Below are 26130 nucleotides of genomic sequence, written 5' to 3' on the forward strand. Positions count from 1 at the left end.
TGGCATGAATTTCTAAAGTTAATTATTTGCAAAAAAAAAAAAAAAGTTTATCAGTTTCACTACAACCCACACATGGACGGTAGGAAGCCCGTCACACTTTCATTTTCCATACGCACTGTAAATCACGTTGTGATTCTGTCCATGAAATCCGCTATATAAATTAATGTAAATTACTTATTTTTCCTGTAGGCTTTAGATTTCAAGGTAGGAGCGAAAGTTTGACAGACATTGCAACAGTAACTTATGGGGGCGGGGCCAAACGGAACAAACTTTCGTGCGGATGGGTAGCAGGCTAATGTGTGGACCACAATTACACAAAATGGATAAATTTGTGACTCGCACCTCAAAGGTCGCGAGCCAGAGCCAGAGCCAGCGCCTGCAGAGAAACAAAAATCTGACGGGCCTAATCAACCAAAAAGCCAACCAAAAAGAAAATATGATGAAACTGGTATCTTGCTCCTGGATTCACGGCAGAGGAGACCCCTGTATGTTCTGTGTCTAAAACTGCTAGTAGCAGACAGCATGAGACCCAACAAATTAAAGAGACACCTCGAGACCACACACCTCAATCACGTCAGTAAGCCACTTGATTTCTTTCAAAGAAAACTGGTAGAGTACCGTCAACAGGAGAAGCGCATGGTAAAAGCTGCATCAGTAAACAGTAACGCTCAAATGGCTTTATATACAGTTGCATACAGAATTGCAAAATACAAAAAAGCACACACAATTGCTGAGCAGCTTATTCTCCCTGCTGCAATAGACATGGTGTCAGTCATGCTTGACGAGACAATTAAGTGCAGCAAAATTAAAAGCTGTCCCACTGTCAAACGACACAGTTGCGAGACGTATATGCGACATTGCAAGTGATCTTGAGGAAAAACTTGTAGACAAATTAAAAGAAAGTTGTTTTGCTTTACAAGTGGACGAAGCTACTGACAGCAATAAAGACTGCCTGTTCATCGCATACGTCCGCTTTGTGAATGGCGAGGATTTGCTGTTTTGCTACTCCTTTTTTTTTTGCAAAGATTGCAAAGCGGCACTTTTATCTAATTTATTATTGAACTTGATGCAAGTTATAACACTTTTATTTGATTTATTATTGAACTTGATGCGAGTTATGACACTTTTGATTTATTATTGAACTTGATGCAAGTTATAACACTTTTTTGATTTATTGTTGAACTTGATGAAAGTTATAACAATTGTTTTATTTATTATTGAACTTGATGCAAGTTATTTTATTTATCATTTAACTTGATGCAAGTTATTTGATTTATTTTTAACTTGATGCAAGTTATAACACTTTGATTTATTATTGAACTGGATGCAAGTTATAACACTTTTATGTGATTTATTAATGAACTTGATGACAGTTATAACACTTTTTGATATATTATTGAACTTGACGAAAGTTATAACACTTCTGTTTTATTTATTATTGAACTTGATGCAACTTATTTTATTTTTTACTGAACTTGATGCAAGTTATATCACAGCTGCACAGTTATTTTATTAATTATTGAACTTGATGTTATTTTATGTTATTGAGCTTGAATGTATACAACTTGATTTTACTTTATGTTCAATAAATTTGAAAATCTTAAGCTTGGCATTAGCGTTCTGTTGGGGCGATGGGGGCAGGTGTGGCTTGAAAACTCCCCCTTGTCCAAAGTGGGGGATGACAAAAAATGTTTGGGAACCACTGCTTTAATGTGATATATATAGTTATCGCAAGAGGCGTCAATGTAAATCAAAAAATTAATTTTAGACCCCAATTTTATCCAAGTGTCTACACTTCATACATTCCATATAAAGAATACAAATGTGGAGTCTAATTCCCACTAAACTACCTTGGCAGACGTGTGGCTCTCAGGTAAAGGTGTAACTTATACACTCCATATAAAGAATACAAATGTGGAGTCTAATTCCCACTAAACAACCTTGGCAGATGTGTGGCTCTCAGGTAAAGGTGTAACTTTGGAGACAAGCTGTTGTACTGAATCTTATTTACATTATGCAGAGCAGTCTTGCCACAAAAGGACTTTTGAATAGCAATGAAGTGTGAATTACCAAGCGATTAAAAGAGGATTTACCTTGGGAACTGCAGCCTGCAGTACAAAGTCACAGACAGGGAGAGGAGATGTATTTAGCACGGACGCAACAATCACCAAAACATCAGGGCAGCCAGGGGGACAGTCGCTAGAAAAATGTAGCAGCACACGAACGCCGCTCTTGTCGTACGCTGTAATGGGACACAGCTTACCTAAAATAAAACAGAAGTTCAGCTTTCCAAGCACGTACCAGCAGGTTTTTTAAATTAGTGGCATTAACCTTTGTCAACAGGTTATTTCCCGTGACTGCAAATTGCATCTCATTAATTTTTGCAATTTTGTTTTGACACAATTCCTCAGGGTTCATCCACCTTTACCAAGATTAAAAGGGAACTGCACTTTTTAATTTAAATCTTGCCTATCATTCACAATCATTATGATTATGATAACTTGTAAATAAACTTATATTAAATTCCGCTTACAGCAAAGCCAATTAGGGATCATCTAAATAACCCAGAAAATCCAATAACCAACCATTAAAACAATATTGAATTTACATTTCGTGACTTGAATATTAACCAAGTGGTAGAGATATTGTTATCATAAGCGCTAACGCAGACAAAGTATTTATAGCGGCGTCGTGATCAACTTCCTGTGTCCCAATGTTTCCCTATGTTGTCTGCTTCCTGGCAACCTTGTTCCTGGGAGTTTGCAACGCGCCTGGACAGAAGTCCGAGTAGGTATTCCGACAAGTAGGTACACCATCCATCCATTTTCTACCGCTTATTCCCTTTTGGGGTCGCGGGGGGCGCTGGCGCCTATCTCAGCTACAATCGGGCAGAAGGCGGGGTACACCCTGGACAAGTCCCCACCTCATCGCAGGGCCAACACAGATAGACAGACAACATTCACGCTCACATTCACACACTAGGGCCAATTTAGTGTTGCCAATCAACCTATCCCCAGGTGCATGTCTTTGGAAGTGGGAGGAAGCCGGAGTACCCGGAGGGAACCCACGCATTCACGGGGAGAACATGCAAACTCCACACAGAAAGATCCCGAGCCTGGATTTGAACCCAGGACTGCAGGACCTTCGTATTGTGAGGCAGACGCACTAACCCCTCTCCCACCGTGAAGCCCTCAAGTAGGTACACTTTGACCGAAAATGGCGAGAACGTCACAAAAACTACGCTTGGTGTCCGTCCCCCACGCAACCCATTTCTTTGTACGGATTATGAGTCCCTCTTCATCTAAATGGGAATATATGAACATCCTAGTAGTCGGGCATTCTAATGAAAGCAAACATTGTACAGTAAGTGATGCTTTATTATGTTAGTTGGCTCTTATAAAACCTATAGTGAGTAATAATCAGTGATGAAAGGGAACAAAAAGCAAACGTGATGCGTTTTTTAAATTAATGTGCTGCATTTATCTGATGACCCAAGATGGCGGCGCCCGGACGGGGTGCGTCCTCGAAGGGCGCTTGCTAAAGATCGAACATTTGGCAGAAATACCGGACAATTCCACAAACTTTATGGCTGGCTCACATCGTGGTCACTCCGTGATCACGTACGACTGCCAGACACTTCTGGATGTGGACATATCGGGCCGTTTTGGACTGATAGACGCGTGCGTGCTAAACCTGCTAACTAGCATGGGAATACGTCGGCGGCTACATCCAGCGCCCTGTGAAGCAGGGGAGTCTAGTAGCAGCGGGGGCCGTCTACGGAGCAGACGCCAGCGGTGTGATCGGAAACGCGGATGCCGAGCGGGGCTAAAAACAAAGCAGAAGGCTAATCCCCACAGAACACCACTTCCCTCCATCCTGAAGACGGATTTAGATGGAAAATGTGAGACTACTGGTCTGGGTAAGGAGTCAGTTAAATTAGAACAAGTTTTTTCTGCTTTGAGTGTTTCAGAGTTGGACATGTGTTTTACTGAGGTGGCTAACTATGATGCGTGCAGTTTATCAAAGCAACAAACAAACAATCGGAAAATCCCCGTTACTGAGGTGGCTAACCATGATGCGTGCAGTTTATCAAACCAACAAACAAACAATCGGAAAATTCCTGTCGTATCAATTCCTAGATATAGTCGTAACTATACTAAAAGCACTGGGCATAATAAACACAACATTATTAATATTGCTACTACGGATAATTTGATCAAAAACTCCCTAAAACAGCCCACTACCTATAATATAGGTTTTTTAAACATAAGATCATTGTCTCCTAAAACGTTGTTAGTTAATGATATTATCAGAGACAACAATCTTAACGTCATCGGTCTCGGCGAAACCTGGCTTAAACCAAACGACTTCTTTGCGCTAAATGAGGCATGTCCTCCTAACTTTACACATGCGCATATTGCCCGTCCGCTTAAAAGGGGTGGGGGGGTCGCACTAATATACAACGAAAACTTTAACCTTAGTCCTAACATAAATAATAAATATAAATCGTTTGAGGTGCTTACTATGAGGTCTGTCACACCACTGCCTCTACACCTGGCTGTTATCTACCGCCCCCCAGAGCCCTATTCGGACTTTATCAATGAATTCTCAGAGTTCGTTGCTGATCTAGTGACACACGCCGATAATATAATCATAATGGGGGACTTTAATATCCATATGAATACCCCATCGGACCCACCGTGCGTAGCGCTCCAGACTGTAATTGATAGCTGTGGTCTCACACAAATAATAAATGAACCCACGCATCGCAACGGTAATACGATAGACCTAGTGCTTGTCAGGGGCATCACCGTTTCCAAAGTTACGATACTCCCGTATACTAAAGTATTGTCCGATCATTACCTTATAAAATTCGAGGTTCAGACGCATGTTCGTCAAACTAATAATAATAATAACTGCTATAGCAGCCGCAACATTAATACAGCCACAACGACAACTCTTGCTGACCTACTGCCCTCGGTAATGGCACCATTCCCAAAGTATGTGGGCTCTATTGATAACCTCACTAACAACTTTAACGACGCCCTGCGCGAAACCATTGATAACATAGCACCGCTAAAGTTAAAAAAGGCTCCAAAAAAGCGCACCCCGTGGTTTACAGAAGAAACTAGAGCTCAGAAATTATTATGTAGAAAGCTGGAACGCAAACGGCGCACGACTAAACTTGAGGTGCACCATCAAGCATGGAGTGATGGTTTAATAACTTATAAACGCATGCTTACCTTAGCTAAAGCTAAATATTACTCAAATCTCATCCACCGTAATAAAAACGATCCTACATTTTTGTTTAGTACGGTAGCATCGCTAACCCAACAAGGGACCCCTTCCAGTAGCTCAACCCACTCAGCTGATGATTTTATGCAATTCTTTAGTAAGAAAATTGAAGTCATTAGAAAGGAGATTAAAGACAATGCGTCCCAGCTACAACGGGGTTCTATTAACACTGACACGATTGTATATGCGGCGGATACTGCCCTCCAAAATAGTTTCTCTCGTTTTGAGGAAATAACATTAGAGGAATTGTTACAACGTGTAAATGGAATAAAACAGACAACATGTTTACTTGACCCTCTTCCTGGGAAACAGATCAAGGAGCTCTTTGTATTATTAGGTCCATCAGTGCTAAATATTATAAACCTATCACTCTCCTCGGGCACTGTTCCCCTAGCATTCAAAAAGCGGTTATTCATCCTCTTCTTAAAAGACCTAACCTCGATCCTGACCTCATGGTAAATTACCTTCCCTTTATTTCAAAAATCCTTGAAAAAATTGTTGCGGAGCAGTTAAATGAACACTTAGCGTCTAACAATCTATGTGAAACCTTTCAATCCGGTTTCAGGGCAAATCACTCCACGGAGACAGCCCTCGCAAAAATGACTAATGATCTATTGCTAACGATGGATTCTGATGCGTCATCTATGTTGCTGCTCCTCGATCTTAGCGCTGCTTTCGATACCGTCGATCATAATATTTTATTAGAACGTATCAAAACACGAATTGGTATGTCAGACTTAGCCCTGTCTTGGTTTAACTCTTATCTTACTGATAGGATGCAGTGTGTCTCCCATAACAATGTGACCTCGGACTACGTTAAGGTAACGTGTGGAGTTCCCCAGGGTTCGGTCCTTGGCCCTGCACTCTTCAGCATCTACATGCTGCCGCTAGGTGACATCATACGCAAATACGGTGTTAGCTTTCACTGTTATGCTGATGACACCCAACTCTACATGCCCCTAAAGCTGACCAACACGCCTGATTGTAGTCAGCTGGAGGCGTGTCTTAATGAAATTAAACAATGGATGTCCGCTAACTTTTTTGCAACTCAACGCCAAAAAAACTGAATGCTGATTATCGGTCCTGCTAGACACCGAACTCTATTTAATAATACAACTCTAACATTTGACAACCAAACAATTATACAAGGCGACACGGTAAAGAATCTGGGTATTATCTTCGACCCAACTCTCTCCTTTGAGGCACACATTAAAAGCGTTACTAAAACGGCCTTCTTTCATCTCCGTAACATCGCTAAAATTCGCTCCATTCTGTCCACTAAAGACGCTGAGATCATTATCCATGCGTTTGTTACGTCTCACCTCGACTACTGTAATGTATTATTTTCGGGTCTCCCCATGTCTAGCATTAAAAGATTACAGTTGGTACAAAATGCGGCTGCTAGACTTTTGACAAGAACAAGAAAGTTTGATCACATTACGCCTGTACTGGCTCACCTGCACTGGCTTCCTGTGCACTTAAGATGTGACTTTAAGGTTTTACTACTTCCGTATAAAATACTACACGGTTTAGCTCCATCCTATCTTGCCGATTGTATTGTACCATATGTCCCGGCAAGAAATCTGCGTTCAAGGGACTCCGGCTTATTAGTGATTCCCAAAGCCCAAAAAAAGTCTGCGGGCTATAGAGCGTTTTCCGTTCGGGCTCCAGTACTCTGGAATACCCTCCCGGTAACAGTTCGCGATGCCACCTCAGTAGAAGCATTTAAGTCTCACCTTAAAACTCATTTGTATATTCTAGCCTTTAAATAGACTCCCTTTTTAGACCAGTTGATCTGCCGTTTCTTTTCTTTTTCTTCTATGTCCCACTCTCCCTTGTGGAGGGGGTCCGGTCCAATCCGGTGGCCATGTACTGCTCGCCTGTGTATCGGCTGGGGACATCTCTGCGCTGCTGGTCCGCCTCCGCTTGGGATGGTTTCCTGCTGGCTCCGCTGTGAACGGGACTCTCGCTGCTGTGTTGGATCCGCTTTGGACTGGACTCTCGCGACTGTGTTGGATCCATTGTGGATTGAACTTTCACAGTATCATGTTAGACCCGCTCGACATCCATTGCTTTCCTCCTCTCTCAGGTTCTCATAGTCATCATTGTCACCGACGTCCCACTGGGTCATTATTGTCACCGATGTCCCACTGGGTCTGAGTTTTCCTTGCCCTTATGTGGGCCTACCGAGGATGTTGTGGTGGTCTGTGCAGCCCTTTGAGACACTAGTGATTTAGGGCTATATAAGTAAACATTGATTGATTGATTGATATGCATAAAATTATGAAAATACGTTCATATTAAATATTACAAATGTTCCCTTTACTACATTAGATATATTCTTACATCATGTATATAAATCCACAACGGAGCTGTTTGGATTTCTTTTAGGCTTTATAGGCAAAATCGTGCGGCTCCCATAGGCTCCATTGTAAGCAAACTTTTGATTGCACTTATTTAATATTTAGAATGTAAAAAAAACAACATCCATTGTCATCTCTCTCATAATGATGGTGAACCTATCTAGGCACAATTCAGAAAAAATTACAGTTCCCCATAAATTCAATAACTTGTATGATTAGGTTAAAAGGGACATATGACAAATGTAATCTTTTCTGATTTATAAATGTTTGATACTCGTGTTAACGCCAAAGCATCAAACCAAAGTTTGATGAAGTGGCGACTTGTCCAGGGTGTACGCCGCCTTCCGCCCGATTGTAGCTGAGATACGCACCAGCGCCCCCTGCGACCCCAAAGGGGAATAAGCGGTAGGAAGTGGATGGATGGATGGATTTGGAAATTAAGTCCAACTATCAGCTAGAGGGGGAGGAGCTCCCTCTGCTTGAGGCTGTGAGGAAGCACAGAAAAGTTCAATCCCCACCTAGTACCAACCTCGTCACGTCCGTTGTGTCCTGAGCTAGACACTTCACCCTTGCTCCTAATGGGTGCTGGTTAGCGCCTTGCATTGCAGCTCCCTCCATCAGTGTGTGAATGTGTGTGTGAATGGGTAAATGTGGAACTGGTGTCAAAGCGCTTTGAGTACCTTGAAAGTAGAAAAGCGCTATACAAGTACAACCCATTTACCAGTTACCAAAAGGTAACTAAGCTAAAGTGGTATTTTCAGTGAATCCTGCTAAAATCAGCTTTTTTTTGCAGGTCTGACTCGATTAGAGAGTGAGCATGTGTACTTGATATTGTGACCGGGTGAATCTAGGTTGCTATAATAAATTACATGATGATACTTTTGGGGATGGTGGCGTGTGGTTTTATTTGCAACATGGGAATGTCTCCAGAACCTAACAAGATGCAGGTTAGAAAAGTGACTGTTATATGGGTATTTTTTCTAATTATGTCTTGAGTTTTTAAAGTTCAAGTGCACCTCTCTCCTCTGGTGTGCATGTGAGTGTATGCGTGGATGTGTGCCTGTATGAAGGGTTTGCACGAGCAAAGTATGACTGTTAAATGTCATTAATTGTAAAATTTGATAAAATATATTTGCAAAAACAAAAAAAGAAAAAGTGGCCCTGCGATGAGGCGGCGACTTGTCCAGGGTGTGCCCCGCCTTCCGCCCGATTGTAGCTGAGATAGGCGCCAGCGCCCCCCGTGACCCCAAAAGGGAATAAGCGGTAGAAAATGGATGGATGGATGGAAAAAGAAAAGTGACTGTCAAGCAATATTTATTTAACCAAATCATACTTAATACATATTATCTAAACCAGGGGCATCAAACCTTTTTTGCACCATGGACCGGTTTGATGTAGGCCTTATTTTCACGGACCAGCCACATCAGGCAGATGCGCAGAACTGCATGAAAAATGCAACTCACCATAATGCTGAATTGGGGGGGGGGGGGGGCCTGGTGCTTGTTTCTTTATGATGGGATGGTCATCATATGATGGGACTGCAGATGGAAATTACCCTTTCGCTACAATATGGCACTTTAACATTTTATATGTTCATTAATGTGCATTGTCCCTTGTAACAAAGATATAACAAATGGTGACTTCCTATCAGGAGTTTCATTACACATCTATGAATAAGCTTATTGGTGTGTCTAGAGGGACAGGCAAACAAAAGTGAAGTCGAAAAAAAATGTGGTCACTTTTAAATTATCTATTATTTCTGTGCAGCCTGGTAGCAAATGTGTTACAAACCGGTGGTTGGGGACCATTTCTCTAAACCAAAAGGAAGTGTTTTAAATGTAAATTGGAAATCACCAATGATTCACTTCACTTCCTGTGATTGGGAAGTAAATAAAAATCATAGAATCTCTTAATGTTTTCAGCACATGATAGGTCAGATATGTCATTATTATGTGCGGTTTTCAAGCTAAAGCCTTGGTTAGTGGAACCATTTCATATTTCTTTGGTATAGATAATCTGTTGTGCAGAGTTCATCCAGAAAGTATTCACAACGCTTCACTTTTTCCACATTTTGTAATGTTACAGCTCTTTTCCAAAATGGATTAAAAAAAAAAAATGTCCTCAAAATTCTACACACAATACCCTATCATGACAATGTGAAATCACATACACACACACATACATACTTATATATATATATTTAGAGATTTTTGCAAATTTGTTAATACAAAAAAAAAAAAAAAGACATTAGTAAGTACATGTTCACAGCCCTTGCCATGAAGCTTAAAAGTGAGCTCAGGGGCATCCTTTTTCAACTGTTCATTGTTGAGATGTTCCAACAGTTTAACTGAAGTGCACTTGTGGTAAATACAGTTGGTTGAACATGATTTGGAAAGGCACACACCTGTCTATATATAAAAAGGACCCACACTTTACAGTGCATGAAAAAGAACACACCACAGATGAAGCCAAAGGAATTGTCGGTAGACCTCCGAGACAGGATTGTCTTGAAGCACAAACCTGAGAAAGTGTATAGAAAATATCTGCTGCCTTGAAGGTCCCAATGAGCACAGTGATATTTTTTTTAATTATTTGTTGCAAAAATGTCTAAACATGGTTTTACAATGTCATTGTGGGGTACAGTGTGCAGAATTTGGAGGACAAACATTTTTTTTAAATTTCATTTTGGCAAGATGAGGTGGCGACTTGTCCAGGGTGTACCCCGCCTTCCGCCCGATTGTAGCTGAGATAGGCGCCAGCGCCCCCCGCGACCCCAAAAAGGGAATAAGCGGTAGAAAATGGATGGATGGATTTTGGCATAAGGCAGTAACATGTGGAAAAAGTGAAGCGCTGTGAATACTTTACGAGTGCACTTTGTTTTGTATTTTGAATGCATCTTAACAGGAAAGCTACCTGTTTTTTGTCAGGCTTCATGTTTGAAGAGAATAAAACTCTCTCTTCCATTCAAATCGTTTTTTTGACGCATTAGGTTCGTTTATTTAAATAATATTCAGTTAATTATTTTTTAGTCATTATGTAGTGGGCTATTTATTAGTACCCCCATACTTTTACTTGTATTTCTTACTACTTGTTTTTTATACAGTAGGCAATGTATAAGATTTTACATGTAGGCAATATTACGATGTCCTATGCGGGGTAATCCTCGAAGTGTAACATGCATTTAACCAACATTTTACAGAACAAGATATAAAGTCTTAAGTCTCACTAAACTTTTCAAATTCAAATCACTGAGTGTGTTGCTTTTTGGGACACTTTTTGAAAAAAATGTGTGTAAATAAGACAAAGATGAGAAGAGGAGAGAATACACGCCGGGTATGGATAGGTAAATGATCATGACATTTCAAGTAAAAGATAGTGTAATATAGACTATCAGTATGGGCCATCATTGGAATCAGAAGCTGGAAAATCAGAAGCTAACTTCCGTCTTGTTAACATTACTGGGTGCTAGGCGTCCGCTAGTTGTGAGTATAAGCCAAGGGTCGGCAACCCAAAATGTTGAACAAGCCATAATGGACCAAAAATACAAAAAACAAATCTGTTGGGAGCCGCATATAATTAAAAACCTTGCATAATGAAGGCAACACATGATGTACGCGTCTATATTATCTATATTAGATTGCAAGCTCTTATCTGTGAAGCAAGTGCGGTATTTGGATTTGCTACCACCCACTACGCCTATTGCATGGCATAGTGGTAGAGCGGCCGTGCCAGAGTTCTGAGACTTGCAGGTTCACTCCCCGCCTATTGACATCCAAATCGCTGCCGATGTGTCATTGGGCAGGACACTTCACCCTTGCCCCCAGTGCTGCTCACACTGGTGAATGAATGAAGAAAGGTGGTCGGAGGGGCCGTAGGCACAAACTGGAAGCCACGCTTCCGTCAGTCTACCCCAGGGCAGCAGTGGATACACAGCTGACCAGTAGCTTACCACCACCAGATGTGAATGAATGAAGGGTTCTCACTTCTGTGTGAAATGCTTTGAGTCTCTAGAAAAGTGCTATATACAGTGGGGCAAAAAAGTATTTAGTCAGCCACCGATTGTGCAAGTTCTCCCACTTAAAATGATGACAGAGGTCTGTAATTTTCATCATAGGTACACTTCAACTGTGAGAGACAGAATGTGAAAAAAAAATCCAGGAATTCACATTGTAGGAATTTTAAAGAATTTATTTGTAAATTATGGTGGAAAATAAGTATTTGGTCACTTCAAACAAGGAAGATCTCTGGCTCTCACAGACCTGTAACTTCTTCTTTAAGAAGCTCTTCTCCCCTCCACTCATTACCTGTAATAATGGAACCTGTTTGAACTCGTTATCTGTATAAAAGACACCTGTCCACAGCTTCAAACAGTCAGACTCCAAACTCCACTATGGCCAAGACCAAAGAGCTGTCGTATGGCACCAGGAAAATAATTGTATACCTGCACCAGACTGGCAAGAGTGAATCTACAATAGGCAAGCAGCTTGGTGTGGAAAAAATCAACTGTCGGAGCAAAAATGGAAGACATACAAGACCACTGATAATCTCCCTCGATCTGGGGCTCCACGCAAGATCTCATCCCGTGGGGTCAAAATGATCATGGGAACGGTGAGCAAAAATCCCAGAACCACACGGGGAGACCTGGTGAATGACCTGCAGAGAGCTGGGACCAAAGTAACAAAGGTTACCATCAGCAGTAACACACTATGCCGACAGGGAATCAAATTCTTCAGTGCCAGACGTGTCCCCCTGCTTAAGCTAGTGCATGTCCAGGCCCGTCTGAAGTTTGCCAGAGAGCACATGGATGATACAGCAGAGGATTGGGAGAATGTCATGTGGTCAGATGAAACCAAAATAGAACTTTTTGGTATAAACTCGTCGTGTTTGGAGGAAGAAGAATACTGAGTTGCATCCCAAGAACACCACACCTACTGTGAAGCACGGGGGTTGAAACATCATGCTTTGGGGCTGTTTTTCTGCTAAGGGGACAGGACGACTGATCCTTGTTAAGGAAAGAATAAATGGGGCCATGTATCGTGAGATTTTGAGCAAAAACCTCCTTCCATCAGTGAGAGCTTGGAAGATGAAACGTGGCTGGGTCTTCCAGCATGACAATGATCCCAAACATACCGCCCGGGCAACGAAAGGAGTGGCTCCGTAAGAAGCATTTGAAAGTCCAGGAGTGGCCTAGCCAGTCTCCAGACCTCAACCCCATAGAAAATCTGTGGAGGGAGTTGAAAGTCCGTGTTGCTCGGCGACAGCCCCAAAACATCACTGCTCTCGAGAAGATCTGCATAGAGGAATGGGCCAAAATACCAGCTACTGTGTGTGCAAACCTGGTAAAGACCTATAGTAATCGTTTTACCTCTGTTATTGCCAACAAAAGTTATATTACAAAGTATTTAGTTTAATTTTTGTTATTGACCAAATACCGTATTTTTCGGACTATAAGTCGCGTTTTTTTTTTGTAATTTGGCCGGGGGTGAGACTTGGCCAAACTATTAAAAAAAAAAAAAAAAAAAGACTATGACTTATAGTCCGAAAAATACGGTACTTATTTTCCACCATAATTTACAAATAAATTATTTAAAATTCCTACAATGTCAATTCCTGGATTTTTTTTTCACATTCTGTCTCTCACAGTTGAAGGGTACCTATGATGAAAATTACAGATCTCTGTCATCATTTTAAGTGCACAATCGGTGGCTGACTAAACACTTTTTTGCCCCACAGTAAATATAATCCATTATCTGGATTTGATGTCGTTCATGTTTGAGAATATCTGCTTGCACAGGTGTTTGTTTTCTTTGCAACAGCCACCTGCCTGGCACCACACCGTGTTTAAAGGCTGACAAATCCTCATTGATAGAAATGTTGAAATTTACACATTTTTACAACATTGGAAAACATTGGTAAAATGGAGGCTTCCTAAGAGGGTCGGATAACGCCTAGAAATTACTGGCTCAGAATGGCCAAAGGTATAGTAGCTGTGTGTGTCTATTTTAATGAAAACAGTAGGCTGTCTTCTTCTAAAGGATGTATTACAATCTTTGGCGAGCTGGGTAACGTTTGCTGTGGTCCATAACAATATAGAACACAAACAACTATCAGAAATGCAGCCAAAATAATATGCAGATAATGTGAAGTGAAGTGAATTATATTTACATAGCGCTTTTCTTTAGTGACTCAAAGCGCTTTACATAGTGAAACCCAATATCTAAGTTACATTTAAACCAGTGTGGTTGGCATTGGGAGCAGATGGGTAAAGTGTCTTGCCCAAGGACACAATGGCAGTAACTACGATGGCGGAAGCAAAAATCGAACCTGGAACCCTCAAGTTGTTGGCACGGCCGCTCTACCAATCGAGCTATACCGCCCCTGTGTCATGAGACATGATGCAAACCTAAATAGCACTGTGGCGTCGATTAGTTTGCAGTTCTGCACTGACCAAATATGCCTGATTAGGTCCCCACACACGGCAATAACATGTCATCAAAGCTTGCCAACACAAGTCAATAACATCAACAACGCTCACCTTTATGCATTCATGCACAGCATTAAACGTTTGGTGGACAAAATGAGACAAAGAAGGAATGGCCTAAATCACGTCTTTCTGTGGCAGCGTCAGATAAAATTATGCATGTACAACATTCTGCGTCACAAGGACCGCCAAAATTAGGACAAAATGGTGCCCGCCAAATACTCTCATCATCCATCCATCCACCCATTTACTACCGCTTGTCCCGTTCGTGGTCATCAGCGAAGCATAAACACAAACATATTAAAAAGTGGGCTTTCTAACAATTAGGAAGGTTTGTGCCATGATTGTACTCTTACAGAAACCATATTAAAAGAAAAAATGAATATATTTTTTTCGAAAAATCTCCAGGTAACAGCTACGGCGGCGCTAAAGAGCCGCGGGTTGCAGACCCCCCCCCGGTAGAGGCAATGGACAGACGTATTGATAAGAGAATCATTAACAAAACTTGCAATAAGAATCGGTTTTTGATTCGCATACCTATAAATAATGCAACAATATAGAACACATAATGGTAAAAAAACAACAAACTTACTTGTGTCATAATGTTGAAGTTTAGGATTCCGGGGTTTCTGTATGCATCTCACTTGCCATGGTCGCGATTGGGGCACAGTAAGAAAATGTGGGGGTGACTGGCGAGTGCTGTGACAAAATGTGTGTAGTGTTGGACCTGATGAGTGCTGTTGGCGTGTAAAGTCTAAAGAGTGCGTAAGACTCTGTTTGCCTCTGTAGGGACTACTTACTTACAAGACACCTTCAAGCACTTGTTGCAGCAAGCTGAGGCTACATTAATTGAGCACCGAAATACTTGCCACTTTTCTATGTATGGTTACTACCGTTTACTTCGGCACCAGCGGAATTATGGAATTAAGTTTGAGTATCTGTCCCTACCTGAAAGTTTGTTTATTTCAATGAAGGTTTCATGCAATTTGACCTGGAATAGGTGATCCCCCCCCACACACACACATGACACACACACACTGTTTGGAACTCACTTGGTCTGACAGCCTCCAATGGTACAAAAACATTAGCAAAGGACGTCTCCTCTCCCCCGGCTGAATTAGTGCGGTTCTTTGTGACAAAAGGGTTGTGGGAGTGTAACAGAGCATTCTCGTCATGGCATCTGGCTGGCGGGCAGTTGGTCGCCACTGGCACACCGCTTTGGCACATGGGGTTGGCAGGAGAACACGGATCATCACGCTTGGCTTGCGTGTTGTCAAAGTGTGCCTTGGGTAAACTGTGGGCATACATTAGACAGAGGCAGATGTGTTGTGTCCTGGTAGCATAATTTAGCCAATGATAATCAGTGTAAGAGGCCACAAAAAGTATCATCATGATTAATAGTTGCTAAGAAAAAGCACAAATAAAAGCCTTAACCCCTGGCAGTTAAATAAGTGGCACTTTAAAGACCAATGTGTTAATTAATGAGTCGTGTTGATCAGGCTATCATTTGAACCCTCGGGGATCAGGGAGAGGTCAGACTGGTCTTAAAACCCATTGCACCACTTACCTTTTAGGACTGCTGAAATCAAGCAGGGCCACATCTTGTAGAATGTCACCTGTAGAGGCGGGTTCAGACTTGGACGATTGTGCTGCAGAGGAGACCTGTGACGCGGTGACATTGATTGTTGTTGGAGGCGACTTCCCTGTGCTGTGCGCTGGCACTGTTGAGCTTGAAACCGGGCCATCTGGTGGTTGCTGGAGCATGAAAGCTGCCGGCGGAGCACTAGGGAACACCGAGCCGAAGACAGAGGGAGGAATCGCACAGAATGCAGGACCTGCAGTTGAAATGATGTCAAATGGTTCACATCCTGACCGCTGAGGGCTCTCTAAAATATGCTTAAACACTGCAAATTATTGATGTTCTCTTTTGAAATGGGAACGGCACTTTTTGGAGGGAATTTTACGATTATACACCATCCATATATAAGACAAGAACACATTTTTCTTTTTTCATGCATTCTAACTATTCAAATACAGCCAGATTTATATGTACACACAATATTCTGCCCACAAAGCCCTCAAAAAAATCTAAAAAAACACCAACAATACTCCATTGGGGTCTCGTGACCCAGTATTAGCAATATTGTTATCACGAGTGCGAACGCAGAAAAACTATTTTTAGCGGCACTTTAATCACAGAGATCTAACTAGCTTATGCTGCTATATTGACATATTGCGCCGGTTTGCTAGTGCAAGTTAATTCTTGATTATAAATCATGCCTCTCAGTTGTATAGCAGAAGGTTGTGACCATAAACCGAGAAGTTGGTCAAGTTCGACATTCAACTTATACCCAGAGATGGCGAGAAGTGAAGTAAAGTGAATTATATTTATAAAGCCCTTTTTTCTCGAAGAGACTCAAAACGCTTTACATAGTGAAACCCATTATCTATATTTAAGCTACATTTAAACCATTGTGGGTGGCACTGGGAGCAAGGGTAAACTGTCATGCCCGAGCAAGGGAAAACTGTCTTGCCCAAAGACACAATGGCAGTGACTAGGATGGCGAAAGCTGGAATTAAACCTGGAACTTTCAAGTTTCTGGCATGGCCAGTCTTCCAACTGAGACATGCTGCCAGAAAGATAAGAAAAGACAATTGTTTGTGGCATATTTTTTTTAACTCTTTGTAAGTATTATAATTAATTATTCATCTAAACAAGAATATATGAACATCCCATCAGTCTGCATCCCAGAGAGAGCAGATATTGTACAGTAAGTGATGGTTTTATGTTCAAAGTTTGTATTTCTTGTTCAGCACTATACACACAAAATACTTCATGATGCTTAGTGTTTGATGTTGAAAAGGAAGGTGAACAATGTGATGCGTTTGAGAAATTAATACATTATGCTTAAAATTAGAGATGTCTGATAATTACCGATATCAACCGATTAATTAACACATTATTATGCCTAATTTTGTTGTGATGCCCCGCTGGATGCATTAAACAATGTAACAAGGTTTTCTAAAATAAATTAACTCAAATTATGGAAAGAAATGCCAACATGGCACTGCCATATTTATTATTGAAGTCACAAAGTGCATTATTTTTTTTAATATGCCTCAAAACAGCAGCTTGGAATTTGGGACACGCTCTCCTTGAGAGAGACTATGAGGAAGTTGAGGTGGGTTAAGAGAGGGGGTAGCGGGGTGTATATTGTAGCGTCCCGGAAGAGTATGTGCTGCAAGGGAATATGGGTATTTGTTCTTTTGTGTTTATGTTATGTTATGGTGCAGATTTTTCCCCGAAATGTGTTTGTCATTCTTGTTTGGTGTGGGTACACAGTGTGGCGCACATTTGTAACAGTGTTATAGTTGTTTATACGGCCACCCTCAGTGTGACCTGCATGGCTGTTGACCAAGTATGCCTTGCATTAACTCGAAACTGTGAAAAGCCCTGCCGGTACGTAAAAATTGGCGCTCTGTACCTCTCCCTACGTCCGTTTACACAGGGGTGTTTTAAAAAGTCATAAATTTTACTTTTCGAAACAGATACCATAATTTCCGATATTACATTGTAAAGCATTTATCGGCCGATAATATTGGCAGTCCGATTTTATCGGAGCAAAACGTGTAAATATTACACGGTATTACAAATGTGCTCGTTAATACATATACCGTACTTACATTGTGTATATAAAACAATGGAGGCTCTTGGATGTTTTAAAAAAACAAAAACACTTTATATGTGGAATACAGCAACTCCCTTTGGTTCCGTTGTTATTTGAATATTGCTAGCCTTTATTTAAGAGTTAGAATGCATAAAAAAAGAAAGATGTGTGGTTGCCTTACATTAGTATTGATTAGAAAAAATTCCCAAAAAAGTGCAGTTCTACTTTTTAAGCAAAAATGATGAGAGACAAGAAGTCACGTGTGTTTAAAAAAAAGATATTTTAAAAATGATAAAAAAGGCTTAGAGGATGTGGCTAATAAGATTCACCGTTGTAGCCTTCAAAGCCCTCTAATACATATTCAAAACCCTCCAACGTTTTTTATACACACTGCAAGTCCACATATATATAATTTAATAACAGAATCATTCAGGACAATATGTGTTATGTACAATTTCACTGTATTTTGGTCATTTTATGCATTACTGGAACTTATTTTCTCAGCGCATTTATTTCCGTTTTTTAACAATGCACTTTGACTTCCGGCAACAAATGTGTGTTTCTAAGGACACGGGTGTGTTGTAATCATGGCAGACATGATAATAGATGACAAAGACGAGTACTTTTACATAACACAATCTTTTTGAAGCCATTCAGCTGTAGACGCAAGAAGCTAGCTTGCGGCTAATACCGTAGCCTGACGTCGCAAGGCGATGTGTTACTACTCTAGAAAAATAGTTACTCAATGTTTGCTCTTACAATAAAAATATCGCTACACCTTGGGTATAATACAAGTTACAGAATGTAAATGAAGTATTGTCGGCGGTTTTTGGATGCATTTTTAAGTGATTTGGAGGCAGAAGGGGTCAATCAGTTTATTTCAAATTAGAATAACAAGAACCCCCAAAACATCTGTGTTCTTCCCTCTCATAAGGATTGTAAACAATAGGCAAAATTCCAAAAAAGAGCAGTTCCACTTTGATGTATTTTAAAACTGATGGATTTAAATAAGAGAAAAAACAATCTTCAAATCTTTACAAAAGGTCCTCCGAGTGGTTGAATCACTAAACAACCACTGAAGGTTTATGCCAAATTGCAAAATGAGTCTTTTAATTACTGCAATGTAAAATAATTTAAAGCTTTTGAAGATTTTTTTTCGGAGCCCCTCTATAAGAGCAGAACAGAATATCAAAAGCAACAAGAACACCGACATGTACTTATACAGCCTAATGAGAATCAGTACAAGATACATATAAAATATTAAATGTATTTTTTTATATTGCTCAGTTTTTACTGACCCCATTTTACAATATATTCTATGCTATGTTCGTAGTCTGGAACTGCACTGCATCATTTGATGTGCTTTAGCTACCAAAGAAGCAGTATTTTTTTTATTATCACAGAACAGATTGCTCTGCATTTCAATCAATCAATCAATCAATCAATCAATCAATCATTCAATAAATCAATGTTTACTTATATAGCCCTAAATCACAAATGTCTGAATGGGCTGCACAAGCCACAACGACATACTCAACGAAACTCAGTCAGTTATCTGGCTGAGTTTCATGTTTATTTTCTACCCCCAAATGACAGCAGCGAGCCTCCCACTTAGTGTGACCCCTGACATCACCATGCTGAATGTTACCTAAGGACAGCAGCTCTTCATCTAGCATAGAGAATGACGCAGAGGTTGTGCCCGACTCTGCTTCAGCCACAATGGGTCCACACAGAAGGTCAACATGTGAAGATGCAGGTGATGTAACAGGTGGCTTTCCTAGTTGGGAAAAAATGGTGTCGTCCACATCCATCAAATCAATCAGACTCTCAGACTGAGCCGTGAAGCTGGTGCCTGTTGTGAGTAAAAAAATATATATACTTTTGAATTTCTCAAGTCGAATTTGCTTCTGCTTGGCTATGAAGCAAAGTTTAAAAGGTTAGGTCTCGTAAAAAAAAATTCAGAGAATCATGACACGCAGTAACGTTTTAGATAAACTGTACTTGTCAGAGTAGTTTTAATGCAACACATGCAAAAACATATTGTTTATTTATAAATGGTTGATTTATATAGGCTAGTAAGGTAAAGTGTTGTACCTGATGGTATCAACCATTTATAAATACACGTCAGTAGGCTAAATGAACCTCTTCCACATATTGTTTAGGTTTATCAGGGACATTTCTTTCGGTGGGCGGTGTCACAGGACTGTTTTACCAATCCAACCAAAGCACTAATGACGCGAGACTCCATTTCACCAATAAAACAGAGCTTTGCAGTCACATGACAGCCCTCGAAAAATATTGGTGGCCTTGGTGCAAAATGTGACTTATTCACATGAAGAAAAGCTGCACATTAGGTGACTGTAAAATGTGCAGTGCTGTAGCAGTGTCTTTCTGTCTTTCACGCATGCACACACAAACTACAACTGTAGTGCAAGTACCATTACAAAAAAGCAATTAAATAAATCAGAAGGTACTCAGTACTTAAGTATTTTTTCACTAGAAACTGGTATCCAAATAATCATTTGGATGATTACTTTTTACTTTTCATTGAGTCATATTACTCTCAATTATGTGTTGTCGCAACCTTTCCCCCCAAATTGAAACACAATTAAGAACCTGTTATTTATGTATTCATCCGTACAAACCATTCTATGAGTTGCTGTAGCCAGCGTCGACATGACACTGAGCTGAAGACTTGTGTATTTTTTTCCTCACGCTCCCCCTGACACCTTATCACCACCACACCTGACACCACAATATAAGAAGTACTGGTCTTATAAAAATAAAACTCTGGGAATGTATGTGTAAATACAAACACTTGAATGTAATATATCTTTAGTAAATCAATAGGCAAGCAGCTTGGTGAGAAGGCTACAACTGTTGGTACAATTATTAGAAAATGGAAGAAGTTCAAGACCACAAACAAATCTCCCTTGATCTATGGCTCCATGCAAGATCTCACCCTTTGGAGCACTACTAAGCATGAATTGGTTTATTTAAATTGTAAAACTCACAATGTTTGGAGTGATGCATGAAGAATCATTTTGAGAAAAACGCTATGAACGGTTTTACTTCCGGTTCAATACATTAAAACAAGTACATTTTCAACCAACAACACCTGCAGTGAGCAAACTTGTTCCAAAGATGGTGCCATACACCATTTAAGTGTCTCTGCTTGGCTTACTAAAAAAAATATCGAACTCAAAACACAATGGCGGTTAGCAAAGAAAAATCCATAAATTAGCCACACCGTTTTGTAAACCGCAGGGTCAAAAGCGTAGGGAAAAAGTAGCAGCTTATATTCTGGAATTTCTTCAAAGTGTGCTTTTTTTTTTATTACTAAAACTAGAGACTTTTGTCAAGGCTAGAGCCAATTATTCATGTTTACATTAACTATTCACCGTTACCATCCCACATCAAGATATAACAACTGCATAGCAGTTATTATAAATTGCATTTTTTTTTAAAAAATCAAAAACAGTTCATTTTAAATAAAAAAGTTACAAAAATTGTTACTGCTGAGTACCTGTATCAATTCCCAAGTACTGGGAATTGGTATCATATTGGTTCAAATGTGAACGGTACCATCCTTAGTCATTACTGCCAAAAGTGGTGCCAAAGTGTATTACAGCGAAGTACGCTTTGGCCCATACCAACCACAGCTGAGAAACAATTTTTCGGCTGTCTAAGGGGGGGCTCACAGCCCACAATGGACCTACAGTATGGCTAAGAAGCACTGCTGAACACTACATTCTTGACTTCATCACCAGGGGATTATTGCATTACATGAGGCTTTCGGATGACAGCTTTCTGCTGACCTCTGGCACCAATAACTTGAGGAAAGTGGGATTTTGTGGAGGGGACAGAAGCATTAAAGTTCTCAGGGTGGAGGCAGGTTACATGGCTGGTTACTATAATGATGTTAATCTACATTTAAAACACTTCTTTATGTACTAGATATGCTTTGTTGTACGTTTTGCTCCACACTCACTTTTATTATCCACTTTCTGCAAGATGTTTGTTGTGAAGGCATTTTTAGAGTGAAAATTAAACCATGCACCGCCCTCCCCAAAAGGAATAATGAATCTTTTGAAAATCTAGACTGATAAATATATATCTTGAAGACGAACGTAACCACTTGTTTTTTCCATACACGTAAATAGACTTCATGAACAGTGTGTAGTCACATTAGGTATACCTGGCTGAACACTATGATATTGATTCCGAGCAGCAATATAAAAGCCGCGTGTCGCATGCCGGTGTGCGTATGCCAAGATATATGAAAAAATACTTTATCCCACCATTTATTTTCACTTTCTCAACCCAAGTCTTAATGTCGCTGTTTTTTTACGCTGGCATTTAGGGATAATTCTAATTTCATATTGGTCCATCTAGACAAAACAGTCTCTTGTAAAATGTTCAGTGTGTGCTGTGTACCTGATAGAGTTTTAGTCTCTCCATTGCTAGTAGTGCCTTCCATAATCTTCTTATAAGAATTAAGAACATTGGAGAGGTCATCATTGGCCTGCAGGATGTCTCCTGGATAATAAGGACAGGCAGAGACAAGGTATATGTCATTGAAACCCTAAACACGAAATTTGGCTCATTGTTCTTTGTTATGCGAGTGTCAGGCCCCCATGAAACATTCATACCGGCAAAACGATTGCATACCCAAGTAAGTGTCGTCATCATCTGTCTCTGTAGCGAGCTGACACACCGTTTGTCTGAGCTTGTCACAGTCACTGTACAACTCCTACAACAAAAATAAGGATGTTGAAGGTATTTTTATTTATTTTTTTACCAATCCTTACAGGGTTGCAGTGAAAAGCAAGTGGTGAAGAATAAAATGTTTGCTAAATAGTTTTTGGAGGAGAACAAACCCTAATGAGGTCCTTGTCAACATCAGCAGAGGCTCCAGGACTAAAGTAAGTAAGCATCTCATTAAGGAGTTTGACACGGTTGTTGACTGCCTCCAGTGTGCTACTCTGCTTGGACACTTTCTGTGACCTCACTTCATCCTGCAACAGCAAGGTAGTTACATCACACTTGGTAAATGTGAGTCAATGTGAGTTTATAAGTTTCAATCTTTCTGAAGGAAACGCAAATAATTCAAGCAAGAAGAGCAGTACCTCTTTAACCATGTTCTTGATGAGTTGATTGGCCTCCTGCAGATCAGAATGCTTTTTGCTTTTAAGCAGCTCTGCTAACTTCTGCAGAAGAAAACAAAAAAAAAACAAATAGTGCGAGAACTCAGCCATTGATTGCCCAAATGATAAAAAAAACATTATAAACCTCAGCTGCTGCCATGAATCAAGTGCTGTCAACACAGAGAACACAGGACCTGCTTTGGTGTACCATCCATCATCAGTCAGTGGGTGAAAAAAACATCATCACTCTCCGTAAGTTGCCAACTTACGGAAAAAAAGACTACAAGGATACGGTTACAGACTTCCCTTTTCCAATACAAATAACAGTTTTTTAATCACATTACTTACTGCATTTATATTGTATTACTTACTGTATTTACTTTATTTCACAACATACCGTCATAATACAAAATAAACTAGTTAATGGTTATTCATGCAGTGTTATTAAACTTGATCCAAATCGTTTTAAACATTTCCATGACTAAAAAATATCAGAATTTGCACATTTACTGATAAATTACATGGAAAAAAGTTGAAATGATGCTTTCCCCTTTAGTACACTGCGCTCAGCGTTGAGTGCACTTAGACGAATATGGTCTTGCTTCTCTGATTAGTGTGCAAGTGCGCTTACACTTAGCGCAGAGTGCTAATTGTAAGGACGTCCGAGGACAAGCATCTGTTCTGTCAGCGTGTCGCCAACACGTTTAGTTGTCAGAAACATTTACACTATGGTTTTGTACAGCATGTGTATTGTATTTAATGTATGCTGACATCATTATTCTTGCTAATCGGACAATAACTGACAAATCTTAAATTGAGGTGTAGCGGTACACTGATTCACCATTAAACCGTGGGGGTGTACGTGAGCTACCAAGTACTTGTTGCTACCATCTTTCTACAACGAAGTACAGCTCCAGGAAGTGCAAACTTCACAAAGCTTGTGATACTTAAAAAAAATAAAATCAAATAAGGAGCACTTTTACAAAGTAGCAGCTGCTTCCTGGAGAAGGATAGGTCCTTAGACCAGTACAGAAGTAACTGAACTTACGACCTTAATTCTGTAAACTCAAAACACTTTTATCTCAAATCAATGTCACTTCTTCTTCTTACTATACTTTACACTCACTTTCTCTGTTCCCATGTTTGGAAAACAAAGTAATGTCAATCTCTATCCATCCATCCATTTCTACCGCTTTTCCCATTTGGGCTATCTCAGCTGCATTCGGGCAGAAGGCGGCGTACACCCTGGACAAGTCGCAACCTCATCCCAGGGCCAATGTCAATCTCTGGCCATAGGCTATTGCAAGTAAGACCGGATGTTTCCGACAAATCTTACAGGTTCCACTGTGTATTTGCTATGCCAACTAATGGCGGCGATCCTTCTCAAATGTTTGCTTGCAACTTAAAGCATAACAGTTAGTCAAGAGATGGCTTTTGTCTCAAAACACTCCTAAGTTGAGGTACAACAGTATTAATTTTGACAGTAGTTTTTAATTTAGTTTAAGTCATAGTCTTTTGATGAAGTAGTATTTTAGTTTTAGTCAAACTTAAGTCATCTAAGTTGATTTAGTTTAAGTCTAGTTTTAAGGCTCCACTATGCTACAGCATCCGACGCATGGCCTTCTGACAGCATTTCTTGCAGTTCTCAACCAAAACTCTAAGGGGCGGTGTCGCCTGAGGAGCAACCACGGCTGTCATTTACTAGCTATTTACCTCTTTGCGTAGTACTAATCCGCAATGAAAACAACAACCTCAAAATTGTTGTTGGCACTGGGACTAATCATGGAGGACTATTGGTTTACTTTTAATGTTGCTCATAAACCAGAGGACAAGACTGTGCCATTCCAAAACGAGTCGCAATAGAGAAGGGGAGAATTCACAACACTATTGCACTATTGAACTGTTCCGAGTGTGGGGCACCATCAACAAACAAAACGTTAGAACATTTTTTATTGATGTGAAGTATCACAGCATTTGAATTACAATTACAGTAAATGCAGTGCACTAAAATGTAAAGTAGAACAGATAAGGCATCTTTAAAGTTTCCTTGAAAGCCCCTTTATTTATAATACCTGCAAAGTATTTTTTAACACAAAAGCAGCATAACTGTATGGTCAAGAATGATGCAGTTGGTGATTTTTTTTGCTCATATATCAATGTTAATTAATAGCTTTCAAGCATTCTTTCTTCTGTAATTCAGCTTCATTAATATTCCTAAAACTAAAGTACAAATTTTTGAGTGCTGACTGCGTACGCAACACACTAAAACAGACAGGAAACACTTGTTTGTGCACAAAATGAGAAAATAAATACCCAGCACTGCCCCTATTGGTTTCTTTGATGTATTTATGCAGTACACTCAGGACAAAATCTGGTAAGTCCGCATATGCATTAAGCAGATAGGAAAGTTTATCGCGGAAACCTTGTATCAGCTTTACTGTTCCTGCACTCTATGTGAACAGGAAATGTGCAAATACAGATTTTTACTTAAGAAGATTTTTTTTTTAAAAGATAGTTTTAATCACACAGAAAATTTACAAATTTAAATCAAATGTATTTAATTAATTGTTTGGTTTTGGGGGGTTTTTGTTTCATCAAAACTAGTGAGGCTTTGCCTCACCTCTCTACACTGGCCGCACACCCCTGAATCAGATAGACAGAGTGAAAAATAACATTTATTTTTCAGACCTCTGACAGCATTTTACATTTGAGCTGTTATTTTCAAAGGTTATCGGAAAAGAAAGTTTTCCTTCTTCCCCCTGGTAGCACTATATTCCTTTATCAAACAATCATGACGTATAATGATTTTGTCTTACTTTACTTTTCTGCTCATCATTAAACACTGGATTCTTGGGCCTCTCAGATGAAGATGGGACTAATGTAGCATCGGAAGGGATCTCAGGGTCAGCTAATACAATACCTGGAAATATAAGTGCACTGACTATATCTCAGAACTTGAAACAGCCTAACTATCATACATGGCTGAGTAATTATTTGAGAATTTGTTAAAAATGCACACACTCACCCTGAGTCTTCAGCATCTGGTAAGCCTCACAAATTTTGGTTTCCTCAGGAAGATAAATGGTCCAGCTGTATATCATTTTAATTACTTTTGACTTCACCTTCTCAGACACGTTGTCTCCTAGATACTGAATATATACAAAAAAAGCTTATGA

General features: G+C 40.0%; 1 protein-coding gene across 6 annotated transcripts in view; it reads right to left on the minus strand.

Annotated features, from left to right (window-relative positions):
- The window catches only part of gga3a (golgi associated, gamma adaptin ear containing, ARF binding protein 3a), a 44960-nt gene that overhangs the window by 6657 nt on the left and 12173 nt on the right, over window positions 1-26130 (minus strand). For 5 of the 6 annotated variants that reach the window (XR_009808141.1, XM_061910943.1, XM_061910964.1 and 2 more), the window contains 10 exons: window positions 25980-26103; window positions 25771-25874; window positions 22937-23017; window positions 22688-22825; window positions 22479-22560; window positions 22245-22346; window positions 19456-19659; window positions 15707-15974; window positions 15192-15433; window positions 2094-2263 (listed from right to left, as the gene is read on the minus strand). Coding sequence is in view for 5 of the 6 variants with exons in the window: in XM_061910943.1 (XP_061766927.1) it covers window positions 2094-2263; window positions 15192-15433; window positions 15707-15974; window positions 19456-19659; window positions 22245-22346; window positions 22479-22560; window positions 22688-22825; window positions 22937-23017; window positions 25771-25874; window positions 25980-26103 (1515 nt within the window). In the remaining variant the exon portion in view is untranslated. The remainder of the gene's footprint in view (window positions 1-2093; window positions 2264-15191; window positions 15434-15706; window positions 15975-19455; window positions 19660-22244; window positions 22347-22478; window positions 22561-22687; window positions 22826-22936; window positions 23018-25770; window positions 25875-25979; window positions 26104-26130) is intronic. The other variant, XM_061910971.1, reaches the window with a different exon arrangement.

This window comes from Nerophis ophidion, linkage group LG01 (assembly GCF_033978795.1).
Source record: "Nerophis ophidion isolate RoL-2023_Sa linkage group LG01, RoL_Noph_v1.0, whole genome shotgun sequence".
NCBI classification, from domain to species: Eukaryota; Metazoa; Chordata; class Actinopteri; order Syngnathiformes; family Syngnathidae; genus Nerophis; species Nerophis ophidion.